The sequence below is a fragment of the Leiobunum rupestre genome, chromosome 7 (genome assembly GCF_980474605.1).
Source record: "Leiobunum rupestre chromosome 7, qqLeiRupe1.1.hap1, whole genome shotgun sequence".
NCBI lineage: Eukaryota > Metazoa > Arthropoda > Arachnida > Opiliones > Sclerosomatidae > Leiobunum > Leiobunum rupestre.
Window position 1 is genome coordinate 49619193 of NC_143390.1, and position 12904 is coordinate 49632096.

Here is a 12904-nt window from a genome sequence, read left to right on the forward strand (position 1 = left end):
GGAGGCAACATTTCAAAAAGATGGCCATTGGCCCAGGTTATTTTATCAAAAGAACTATTAAGTTTTCATTGCTAAAAATGGGCAAAAAAATTAAGTAGAATCAGTCATTCAGAAATATTTTGAGCAACATTCGTTAAAACCCGGTAAATTCGATCTGTTTGCCTGCAAGTTTTGCGGCCAAATGTACGCTAGAAATGTAACAAGAATGTCAAGCTTGAAAAATGCTAAAATTGCCCGTATTCAATAAAGAAGTCTATCAAAAATGACCTTGGTCCGTAAACTGGACAACTTCATCTTTCAAAATCAAGCTCCATGGTTTTAGCAGACTTGGAATTGGCTCCACCAGTTGTTTATGAATCTCTAAATAAATATTTTGGATTTGAGTCTGACGATATAGAAGATTCCATTGGAGTTATTCGTGGTGAGTCTGACGATATAGAAGATTCCATTGGAGTTATTCGTGGTGAGTCTGGTCACTCTGGTGACCGTGACACTGGTAAGACAACCCAGCAAAGCTTTAGCATCGCTTCGGCAAGTTCGCTCTAAATGTGGAGCACTGGACACATACATAGACATAATGGTGTCCGAAAATGAACAGGTATGTAAAATAATCACGTCGAAAGAAAAATGAAATATATATCTAAAAAATATTAATTCAAGAATTCGAGAAGAACATTCAGTTCACAAATTCCCGCTACGAAGTCGCTCTGCCATGGGTTGAAAATGGTGGTAACTTATAAAAAAAATTATAATAACTCTATTAATCGCCTTTATTCGCTGCGCAGACGGCTTCTGACGAATCCGCAATTATACAGCAATTATCAAGAGAAATTTCGTGAATATCAAAGTAACGATATCATCGAAGAAGTAACTCCAGCAGACGACGGAACCGGAATTTATTATTTACCTCACCAGCTCCTAATACGAACAGACCGAACAACCACAAAGACTCGCATCGTATTCGACGGTTCGTCAAAAGAATCTGGCAACCTTTTACTCAACGACTGTCTCCATTCCGGCCCGAATCTAAATCCGGAATTATTTAAGATCTTAATCCACTTCCGATCACATAACGTTGCCATCATGTCCGATGTAAAACAAGCATTTCTTCAAATCTCTCTGAAGACCGAAGATCGGAAAGCGACGAGATTTCTTTGGATGGATAAATTAACTCCTCAGAACGAATCAATCAACGTCCGAGAATATCAATTCGCACGAGTACCATTTGGCCTAACTTGCAGTCCCTTTCTGTTGGCCGCCACAGTACGCTATCGCGCAAAACAACATTCTGGAAAATATCCTGAAACTTGTAAACGACTTAACGACGACCTCTATGTGGACGACCTACTTACTGGCGAAAAGGACGACGAAACAGCGTATCAACGATCCAAAGAAGCAAAGGAGGTCATGCAACACGATAACATGTCTTTGAGAAAGTGGAAAAGTAACTCTCCTGTATTAAGTCAACGCTGGCAAACTGAAGGTTGGGAGATGAACCGAATTGAGCATCCTGGAACGTCGCTGCTGAAAGTCCTAGGGATATCGTGGGATTTGAAATTGGACATATTCTCGTTTGAAGTTGGAAATCTTCTGGAATTCCTAGTTACCGCCAAATCTACGAAGAGAGACGTCCTGAGCGCAGCTGGAAGAGTATTCGATCCGGTAGGATATCTATCACCATTTACAATAAGGGTAAAAATTATCTTCCAAGAAATCTGGCTCGAGAAGATTGATTGGAGACAATGGTGTTCCGAATTGGCAAGTCTCAGGAAGATTTCCATCGACCGAAAATATACCGCACCATATCAAAGTCACGATGGTGGCGAATTTCAATTACACTGCTTCAGCGATGCTAGTCAAAAGGCGTATGGAGCAGTTTTATATCTCCGTTGCCGAATGAAAGATGGTCCAATAATAATCAGTCTTGTCTCATCGAAGAGCAGAGTTTCGCCTATAAAGAAAATAACGTTGCCACGTTTGGAGTTGATGGGTGCTCTGATTGCCGCAAGACTAACAAACCACCTGAAGAAATAATTCGCTGTCGGTGAGTCGCAAATTTATTACTGGACTGATTATTCAATTGTGTTGAATTTGATAAAAGGTTGCACTCGGAAATGGAAGCCATTTGTCGCCAACCGAACTAAAGAAATACATCTAATATCCGATGCGTCAAATTGGAGACATTGCAGCGGTTCAACGAACCCCGCTGATTACTTAAGCCGAGGTCATTGTTGTCCACTGAATCCTGGTGGCATGGACCAGAATGGTTGTCGAAACCAATGTCCGAATGGCCAAACAACGTTCTTTCCAATCGATGCGAATCAGAAGTCAGTCTTGAAGAGATCATTACATGTACCGTCATTAACGACGACGAGAAAATCAGTCCGATTCTAGACATGAAGAACTTCAGTAAATTACAAAAACTACTGGGAGTCACTGCCACTGTTCAACGAGTTTTTCTCAACGATAAAAAGAACGTAACCAAGAATATCGGTCCATTCACCGTCGACGACCTAAAACGAGCTGAAATCTATTGGATTCGAATCATACAACAAGAAGCATTTGCTTCGGAGATACGAGGCCTAAAGGATGGTATTCCGATTGAGAAAACGTCGCATATATACGAATTCAACGGCTTCCTAGACGACGACGGGGTTATCAGACTGGGAGGAACATTACAACAGTCCAATCTTAACTTCCATCAGAAGCATCCAATATTATTACCTAGTCGCCATCCATTCTCCGACTTAATCATACGTCGAGCTCATGAAGACGTTCAACATTCCAGAACTACTGAGACAATGGTGCAGGTACGAGAACAGTACTGGATCCTGAAAGGACGTCAACAAGTAAAGAGCTACATTCATCAATGCCTGATATGCAAACGACTGAAGGCCAAACCATTTGAAGTCTCTCCGGCTCCACTCCCACGAGACAGAGTAACCGAAACGCCACCCTTCGAAACGACGGGGATTGACTTCGTTGGACCATTTAAATACAAAGACGGGCAAGAGAAAAGGAAGTCGTTTTGGTATATCGCAAAAAGTCCAGATACAATAGAGTTAAAGGGTCTTTGAACATACCATGTATTGCTCGCGCGTCGCAATCCTTGTCTTGGGTAACAAATATCGTGAAGTATAATTTAAGCTCGTCCCACTGGCCTAAAACGCGATCTATACAGTCGCTGATAACTAGCCACCTCGTTTTCGACAAAGAAATTAATTTGACTGGGTCTTCGTCATCGTTCATAGTTTTGAAAATTTATCTGTATTTTATTAAACGTGTGGAGCTGTGTGTAAAAAAATTATAAACACTTTTAATGAAATGCTCTACCGAGCCGAGCATTATCTCCATTGCTTTTTTTCCACTAAATTGATTGAATGGCACACACACTTCACTAGCACGATATTTGGGTTTTCGTTTTTTAATAAGGCTATCACGCCACCTTTATTACAGCGTAAAGTATTGGCACCATCTGTACCAAGACCCATCATCTTCTTTAGGTCGAGATTAAGAACACCCAAAAATTTAACTATATTTTCAGTAAGGGTAGCGGCGCTTCCATCGGTGACCGATAATAACCCTAGAAAGGTTGTTGTAAAACATAGCCTTTCCTTACTGAAATATCTCACAGCAACTGCTAACAGTTTTTGGACACTTACATCAGTCGATTCATCAATTAGGATGGAAAATGGAGCGTCGCCTATGTCTTTTAAAAGTTCATCATTGAAATGGGGGCTTAAAACTTTCTCTATCAAAGCTGTGCATTTTGTACGATGCATTTTGAAGCCGGTGTCTTGAAGCTCATCATTTAAAATTTCACCCAATTTATCGATGGTTTTAATTGAAGTACTGCTAGCAACGAGCGTAGCTATTCTGAGTTCACGTCTCTTCCGAATGCTTACGCTAGAATCTTCTTTTGTTTTTACCATCATCTCATCAATTTTCAGGTAACCTTTATTAAACCGCTGCTCCCTAGTACATTTTTCAGATGTTTGAGAGTTTTACTATGGGATATTAAATCGCTATAGTGAGCTCTTAAGTTTTGATGGCACAATAGACATCTTGCTTCCGCATCTCCTTCATTTCCAGATATAAAATCTTAAAATAGGATCTTTCTCCAACTCCTTGTTATTTTTTTTTATATTTCGCCCATTTACCCATGACTACTTTATAAAACTATTGTCGAAAACGACCGTACTTATTTAAAATAAAACTACGTAAGTCGAAGACCGAAGAGGCGAAGAGTCGACTTCTAAAATAAATAATTTACTCTTAAGTTCCAATCGCAAATATAACCTAAAAACATATTCTAGTCTTTCTTTACCGCCCCCTATTTACCCCCAAACTCCGACACTAGGCTATATTACTATATTAGGGTCTTTGTAAGTAGAAATGAGCAATAAGGAGGGCAACTAAACATGCACCTGCACAGAAAAATTCCATTATAAAAAATGTCTGGTTATGTATAGTCTAGACCCCATGGAGAGCCGTCTGTCTGGCTAACAGGTGTAAAAATATAATAGGCGATATTATAAAGTCAGATATGCTTGCTCAACTTGTTAAAATGGGATAACGAAATAGTACAGTTAAAGCCTATGGATGAATTCATAGGCCCTTTGGTGGGAAAGCTAATGGAAACATAGTGGAAGGTGGTCTTTCCCATCAAAACAAGAAGGCAACGTTACTTTATTATATCGCCTATTGCAGACACTCAGGACGGGAATTATTTCAGAGTTAAATAATAAAGAAGAATAAGTTACGTCAATTGCTAAAAATAAATTCTATCCCGAAGGTCAAAGAGAGGAGTCTATCGAATAGCCCAAAAAAATCGCCCAACAGCCCAACGATAAATTTATCGTGAATGACTGTCGAAAGTAGCCCAATTGGCCTGTCTCACCTACCCTAGCAAGCCAACAAATCTATAAAGACTATGGAAGTGACGTTCATGCTTCTAAGTGTTTGCAGTTAAATCAAATAAAATTGCGCGTTCAATCAGTGGTGATGTGGATTAAATTCTAAGATGCACTCATTAATTAAAGAACTTCCTGGAATCTAACTTACTCCCAAAATACTTTACACGAAATTTTAAAATTTTAATCTCGATGACTAAATTAATATGTATCCGACAATTAAATCGATTTAAAATAAATAGGACCAATAAATAAAAAATATTTTAAAATAAATTAGAATAGAATAGAATAAACAGAATAAACACGACATTTCGGTAAAATCGGAACCTATCATTATACGTTAAGGAATCTTGTTTAAAGGAAAAGTCCAGGTTGGGTAAAACTTGGGTCTATTTGAAAGATCATGTTTAAATATACTCAAAAATATCAGTCGTAAAATTGTATCTTTTTTTAATGACGAGAAATTAATTTTTAAACGAGCCAAATTTACCGCCAAGCGATCTGCCATTTTTTGTTTCGGGGTGACGTTTTAGGACTTTAATCACGCGCTGTTCGCGCTATAACAGGCTTTAACAGCGCTCTGTTCCCCGCGCGCGCTTGCTCCGCGTGCGGTCTGCGGAGGGAAGGCGAAAGAAAATGGCAGCTCGCTTGGCGGTAAATTTCACTCGTTTAAAAATTAATTTCTCGTCATTAAAAAAAGATACAATTTTACGACTGATATTTTTGAGTATATTTAAACATGATCTTTCAAATAGACCCAAGTTTTACCCAACCTGGACTTTTCCTTTAAGTAAGAGTCTCTTCCAGGAGCCCTTAAAATAAATTTGCGTTCCTTATGTAAAATGCTAAGTAGGTTATAGCCTACCTCTGGAACTTGGAGACCACTGTCTTAAGCCTAACCCAGTTGATTGGACATTTACGAAAAATATATTTAATGGAAATAAAATTTAATAAATTGTAAATTAAGTAAAAATTACTAGTCGAATAAACCGTTAACTGCTAGTTCGCAACAGTAGATTTTATGTTCAGACCGGAAATTAGTAAGCGATAATTAATAATGAATCGAAGAGACTAATCATCGTAGTGAAATTATAAATCCACCATACATTCGCTCTTTCAACGTATTTATGGGGATTATTTACTAGCCCGGTAATTTCAGTTCCTTTTCATTGAAGATTTCCGGCTAAATAGACCATTCCCCAACTGGGGCTTATCGCAATTTACGTTACTCATTTTTTAAACTTATTTATTTCTTGTTTTACTTCTAGAAAACTAATTACGCTATTATAAATTAGTAAACCCAGCGGTAAAGTGCGGCTTAAGTTAAAATAATTGATAATTTAGGTTTCGGTGTTTTGTTATGTTATGTATCATTTGAGCGACCAATAATTATTAAGTAGTTTCCATAAATTAGTAGGCGATGGATTGGCTCTTTTCTGCCAACAAACTTAAAACGGTAATTGCTTTTTCCATATTATGTCATTTGGGATTAACAATATCTTTAGGATATTCATTATTGACTTATTTTCGTATTAATTCAGTTACATTAGTATTTCACTGGTTATTATCATTCCACGCTTATTTTTGATTTAGAAAACAGGTAGTGGGAAAATAAAACGCGCACATGTGGAAAGGTAAAGGTAAGTATATGCGCGCGCGTAAACGTCAAGGCCAAAGTAGACTTGGATTTACAGGGCCAAAAATGCGAATTCTAACACAAATAAGTCTTTCACGCATTCGTTATTCAGCTGAAAATGGATTCCAATCGAAATAAGGCCGATCTCTATAAGAATGTCACACAATCGGAATGCTACGCCAAATACCGTCTTTCGGCGCCTCAATTAATCGTCGATCGTATCATGTCTTACCTTTCTGAGAAACTGGCCGCTCCTTACCGGCAGGCGTTGGATGTCGGTTGCGGGACCGGACAGAGCACCCGGATCCTGGCGCCGTATTTTGAAATGGTCACCGGGACGGACGTCAGCGAAACGCAACTCTGTGAAGCCAGGAAACAAGCTAACACGCCAGACAATGTCCGATACAAGATTGCGGCAGCCGAATCTTTGCCATTCGAAGACAATTCTTTACAGTTGATCACGGCCAGTACTTGCATTCATTGGTTCGACAGAGAAAGGTTTCTGGAAGCGGCGAAAAGAATGCTTCAAGATAATGGAGTGTTAGCGATATACTTCGTTCGCCGCCCATATATCAAAGGTAGTTTCTTATTTAATTATATCGATTATCGGTAGTTTTAAACTCTTTCTCCTTGAAAATGGTGATCTCGACCATCAAAATGTTAATATCGACAATACACTAAAATTTTATAACACCAAAATCGGGGTGACTTTGACCTTGAAAATGGTGATCTCGACCTTCAGGATGACTAAAATTTAGGTTCCCTATCGTAGACTAAACGTCAGATCGTTTCAAGAACTTACTCGATCAATATTTTGGGATTTATATCAAAGTGAAAGCTTTAATTTTTTTTTAAAATGACGTTCCTATAAATCGATTAAGCAAATATAATACAATCACTCATTTTATCGGTGTCAGATTTCAATGTAATTTTTTTATGAGACCTTTTTCACTCGGACAGCAAATGGAAATTTGTCATATTCCTCTCGCCTAGGAGCAACACGACTTGTTTTCGAGTTATTAGCTCTTTCTTGCAAATTTTCCCTTTTACGACCTTCGTGATTTTAGTAAACATTTTCTCGACTACCTTGAAGACATTTTTCAAGGTCGTCGACATTTTCATAGTAGGTGTCCCCCCTACACGCTCTATGCGACCTGAAAATTTCAAATTCGTTCCTAAAACCTAGGAGCAACAAACACAAGGAGAACGCAGCTAGCCTTTAAACACGCTAACGAAGGGTTGTGTACGAATTTCAATGGACGAGCGTCACGAGCCTTTACGCTGAACGTTTTACGGGCGGGGGGAAGACAATTTCCGAATTTTCCCCTTCCGACGGCAGCAGGCGCTAAAGCTTCTAGCCAATGAAAAATGTACACAAGAAAATCCACGACTTTCGACGGGTTGCGTTCTCCTTGGGTGGGGTGCTGTGTTTGTTGCTCCTAGCTCGCGCTATCTCAAAATCTCGTGATCACGAAGCACGAGCCAAATTATACATGTATATTGTTTAAATAAGAAACACTCGACAAATTCTGGACGCTTTCAAAATTACATTAACTACCTTCAGTTTCCCATCAACAAAGTTGATGAGACGTTTTTCTTGACGCATTTGCAAATGAAGTCATTACGCAGTTTCATTAAATGAAATATATTTCTGGTATACATTTGAGTGATTATGTTACATAGGAGTAAGGAGGTGTGACTGGATAAAATTTCAGAGGGGGGTCATACTTTTTAGAAATGTAGGGCACTTAATGGAAGAAAGAATTGGGCTGCACAGATTGGATCCAGATCCCCAGTTAGGTTCGAGGGAACAAGCGGCCGTAATAAGCTTCTAATTTAATACCGTATTGAACAGAATCACTCATAAGGAAGCCTATGAATAACATTTCAATTGATAGAAATTTCAATAAGACCTTGTTTAAAACGGAACACACAATTAGGGTATTATAGTTGTTTCTATAAAATAAGACAAATAAAAAGTAAAAAATATAAAATGTTACTCTTCCGTCACTAGACACAACTTTAATAGAATATTCTTCGCACGCTTGCTAGAAAAACCTACCGCCGCCTAAAAGCAAAATTCACGTTACTTTATAAACAAATGTGAAAAAGATAAGTTGATTTGGCTTTCAGGTAAACGCTATATTCCTCGCGATTGAAGCGCGTTCGTAGACAATATTTGTAAGCGTTAGAGACTGTGACGTAAGAGCCACATTAAACCAAGAAGACCACGTGACTTTATAAAAAGAACTATTAATGGGAAATACTTAAAGTTGTAAGTCGGAAAATTTTCCGTATTTTTCCGAAATAAAAAAGGTTTTCATTCCATGATTAGCCTAATATTGTTTAAAAATATAAATTTCGCGGCAGTTTCGCCTCATTTTGTCAAATACAAAAGTAAAACTAAACCTCTAGACTAGTCTAGAATAAAAAACCATGAAAAATAAATGTGTTTAAATTTTTAATTTCCGCAATTCGAAATTTTCCGGAAATTGTTTCGCATTTAATTTTTTTTCCGAAAAATAAACAACTCTTGAAATACTTGTATTCCTTGCGCTATTTAAAAAGTTATCATCGGAACGAAATCTCGTGGTCTAAAGATTGCCAAAGCCAAAAACGCGCGAGGAATGACGCTGTTTCTCGAATAGGCCGCTCTCTTTTTCTTTCACCTCTACACGCATGCGCGCGAGTCACTGAATAAAATAGTCACGCGTTTATGTTAGATTTATTTGAAGGCGCAAGTTGATAGCGCGCATTTTTTTCGAGCAGGCGCAAAACGCTGAACAGGTTTAAGGGGGAAGACTACAGTGGCCATTGTCTACTTTCGCGCTATATCAAGCTGAACGCTTTTAATTTTGTATTTTAACTTATAAAATTAATATTTAAGAGTAGAAAAGCCTCTCGTTTAGTGCTTAAAATAATTTTGTCAATTTTTAACTTAAAAGTAATTAATTTATTACGTTTTAATTCAGACTCCCGGAGCTAAACAAGTTGGGCAAGCGCCTAAACTACCCTTTAATTAGGACATTATATCTCGTTAACTATTAATATTAGAAATATCAAAATTATTTTAAGCACTATAGAGGAAGCCGAATAAGATAAATTTAATTCAATTATGTAATTGTTAAAACAGAAACAGCGTCTATTTCGCTTAAATCGATTCTATTTCCCATTTATACAGATGTTGCTTTTTTCGTCTCGGAGTTGCGAGTTACGAAATTTACGACATGTCCCGTGTACAAATTTTGATGAAATAAAACCATCCTTATGAGTGATTATGTTACATATGATATTAGCTGTTAACCTTAATAAATTCTTTGTAAGGTATTGGTATATAATGTTATTTTTAAATAATGAACAGATTCTCTAAACCAAGAATTTATGTGATTAGTTGTAAATATCTGTATGACATACTTACATTTTAAACATGTTAATACTAACCCTTTAAAAACAAAACTAGCTATCATATCAAAATTTTCAAGATCAGAACTATATAATTTTGCAAAAATAGGAAGCACTGAGGAGCAAACCGAGAAAATGAAGAGTATAATCGAGAGAACGGACGAGGAATTCCGGAAATTTTCTTTTCTGAAAAACAACCCGAGTTGGCGTCAGCGCGGCGTTCTCTACGATTTTGATTCGACTCTACTGAAGGACGGTGTTCGTTTCGATGACCTCTCTTTCGAGACTGAGGTGCCGCTGGCCACCGTTATTGGACACATGCGCTCAAATCCAACTTACAGATTTCTCGTGGAAGAGGAAGGAGAGGAAAAAGCCAGAAACCTCTTGAACCAAATGAAGAACGATATTCTGCGAGAAATGGGCCTTGATGTCGACGTCAAGGAAACCGAAGATATGAAAGTTCCAGTTATATTAAATTGCATCTTGATAATGGGAAGAAAATAGGCTCAGTTCACCAATGACGTAAGGTCAAAAGGGAATTTCTGATTTTAAAAGTTATAGTACACATGTAAGCTTAATCACTAATTATTTTAACTTACAATCGCAATTTATTTTTTAAATATTTAGACTTCAATTTAAATAAAATTTAATAATTTTAAGGTTGATCGTGCTATTGTAATTCAGGGAGGTTTAAAAAAACGCTCTGTAATAAAAGAGGTTGGGTTCTCTTTACGAGGGGAGGAAGGTGTTGAAAAAGTTTATTTTGGCTTCACGTAATATGTGAACGGTCCTTAAACATTCGTTCCACTTTAAAATGTTTCGGGCTTAAAATGAAGTTCAGATTATACAACTTTATTAATTAAAATGCATTTTTGAGGAAAGGTGCGAATAGCATACGGTGAGCGATTAGTTGGTTCATCTGACATGCACAAATAATTGGGTGTGGATGAATATTAGTAACATCATAGGTAATATAATGGCCGTTTTTACGACCCATTGAAATATATTTTAAATGATGGTCTGACGCTGAATTGGCTGCACACATGAGACGCGAAACGTGCAACGCGAAATTAGAAAATTTCCAATTTCACACACGCTTAGCTTGCTCGTGTGCGAACTTGGTTTTTGAAACTACGCATGCTTGCGCGCTCAAAATTCACTTGCGGTCTTTATGTTTGCAGCCGGTTGTAGTTCTCAAATTCACAAAATTACTACTTTCCACTAGTTTTAATAATAACTTATTTTATGTTCCGATTTACAATTAGTAATAGTATCCCCAAATTTAGCATTATTAAGAGCGAATCAATTTCTAAAAAGCATTGGTTGATCAGTTAAAAGACGACTTTAGGCCTTGTTACCTGACAGTTACGAAAAATCGACTAGCGGAGAGATGCTAGTTCTTACCCCGTTTTGATTTAAGCGGTCATTGGAAAAACGGACTATCATAAAAATATCAGTGTTCGAGAATAGAAAGGGTCATTCTTATGTTTATTATGTTGAAGTTTTTATCGTAAACAAAATACGTAAAAATATCGTTAGCACTCGGCATCAGCGTAATTTGGAAAATCAATCTCTTATCGATAATCATAAGTCATCACTCTTTAGAAGTTTAGAAATACACATTTCGTTGCTATGTCGCGTGCTTTACCAAAAAATGTAGCGACCTAGTAAGTGTACTGGAGCGTGTCGCTTTTTGTGTTTGAATAAAGGCTATTTCAATTAAACTGAATTGAATTTTAAATTTCTCAACAAGCTGACTAAACTATTAACAAAGAAGATGCATACTATCTATTAGAGGTTGTACATTTGCTAGAACTACAACTTCAAAGGAGAAAAGAGTGGTGTTGAAATTTTTTTAAAGATTTTCATAAGAGTATGTTTTACAAGATAGTTAAACATACTTTTATCATCTTAATAGTGTAGTTTTATGTTTAACAGTACAACGAGGAACATATTCAATTCCCCTGAAATAAATCATGTTACAACGGTTAAACGTTTTAAAATTGCACATATTAAAATTGTACATTTTAAAATTGATTATTTTAATATTGAACATTTTAAAATTGTTCATTTTAAATGAAATAATTTAAACTTGAAAAAGTGTAATATTAAAAACTTTGTTTATCAGAAATAAAACTATATTAGCAAAAAATCAGGCATTCAAAATTCTAAAAGTTAAATTGTTAAAGTTTGGACCATTGGCCCTTATGCGGCACAATTTGGAACCCCATCCCGCAAAATATTCAATACTCTATAACTTATGACCGATACAAGATATGCCCTATTCAAAGCACACCACCACATTCTACGCATTTTACTTGACACGAATCATGTAAAACACTGAAAAAGTGTTTTAAGTTATTTTTTTTTGTTTTGGACCTTCGAAAGCTTAGAAATAATAAAACTAATAATTACTTAATAAAGCTTTTGCTTTTAATTGACACACTTATTTTTCTTTTATTTAAATATTGTGTCATAGATACCTCTTTAAATCTACCTTAATTCTGAATTATCCTAAAAAAGCTATAAAATATTTGTTTCGACAAAGAAATTTAGTAAATTTTAATTTTTCATCCTGTAAAATATTTTTATGCACCAAATTAAATATACTATTTATTATTATTATATTTTTCAATATGGTAAGATAATGTAAAGCTAAGTGTTATTAGTGTTCTTATCGATCAGACAAAACATATCGTGATAACATTTATCATTAGTACCATAAAGAGATCACATTAGTTTCGTCCTAAATCAAAATAGAATATATTTTTATATTAATCATTAAGTATACTTTAGCATTTATGGATATATTAAGTAGCTTAGGTTGAGAGATCAGGCTCTGTCCCTTTCTTGGTTTTCGAAATGGTAATGATCAGGTATTATGAACTTCAAAAGAACAATTTGATTTGAAGTGAGCTTCACAATCAAATTCCGTTTGAATCGATGATGAAAA

The 12904-nt window shown here is 36.4% G+C and overlaps 4 protein-coding genes across 4 annotated transcripts; 3 read left to right on the plus strand and 1 right to left on the minus strand.

Moving 5' to 3' along the window:
- Window positions 1-312: 312 nt before the first annotated feature.
- On the plus strand, window positions 313-2034 carry LOC149936643 (uncharacterized). The gene is made up of 4 exons (XM_090153712.1): window positions 313-496; window positions 573-598; window positions 661-716; window positions 786-2034. Exons 1-4 carry the CDS (start codon window positions 313-315, stop codon window positions 2032-2034), a joined length of 1515 nt encoding a protein of 504 aa, XP_090009838.1.
- Window positions 2035-2279: 245 nt separating this feature from the next.
- On the plus strand, window positions 2280-3077 carry LOC149936644 (uncharacterized). Its single transcript, XM_090153713.1, has one exon. The coding sequence runs from the start codon at window positions 2280-2282 to the stop codon at window positions 3075-3077; it is 798 nt and encodes a 265-aa protein (XP_090009839.1).
- A 267-nt stretch (window positions 3078-3344) lies between these two features.
- Window positions 3345-3932, minus strand: LOC149936645 (zinc finger protein 862-like). The gene has a single exon (XM_090153714.1). It carries the CDS (start codon window positions 3930-3932, stop codon window positions 3345-3347), a length of 588 nt encoding a protein of 195 aa, XP_090009840.1.
- Window positions 3933-6667: 2735 nt separating this feature from the next.
- LOC149936646 (uncharacterized) lies at window positions 6668-10455 on the plus strand. Its single transcript, XM_090153715.1, has 2 exons — window positions 6668-7127; window positions 10061-10455. The coding sequence occupies exons 1-2, from the start codon at window positions 6668-6670 to the stop codon at window positions 10453-10455; spliced, it is 855 nt and encodes a 284-aa protein (XP_090009841.1).
- Window positions 10456-12904: the final 2449 nt, after the last annotated feature.

What these genes read in the sequence shown, in the direction of transcription:
- LOC149936643 (XM_090153712.1), top strand. Translation starts at nt 313, where the DNA reads ATGGTTTTAGCAGACTTGGAATTGGCTCCACCAGTTGTTTATGAATCT. An exon ending in TGGTGTCCGAAAATGAACAG is followed by an intron (nt 599 to 660) that starts GTATGTAAAATA and finishes TATTAATTCAAG; the next exon opens with AATTCGAGAAGAACATTCAG. An exon ending in ACGAAGTCGCTCTGCCATGG is followed by an intron (nt 717 to 785) that starts GTTGAAAATGGT and finishes TTCGCTGCGCAG; the next exon opens with ACGGCTTCTGACGAATCCGC.
- LOC149936644 (XM_090153713.1), top strand. Translation starts at nt 2,280, where the DNA reads ATGTCCGAATGGCCAAACAACGTTCTTTCCAATCGATGCGAATCAGAA.
- LOC149936646 (XM_090153715.1), top strand. Translation starts at nt 6,668, where the DNA reads ATGGATTCCAATCGAAATAAGGCCGATCTCTATAAGAATGTCACACAA. An exon ending in TCGCCGCCCATATATCAAAG is followed by an intron (nt 7,128 to 10,060) that starts GTAGTTTCTTAT and finishes TTGCAAAAATAG; the next exon opens with GAAGCACTGAGGAGCAAACC.
- LOC149936645 (XM_090153714.1), bottom strand. Translation starts at nt 3,932, where the DNA reads ATGGTAAAAACAAAAGAAGATTCTAGCGTAAGCATTCGGAAGAGACGT.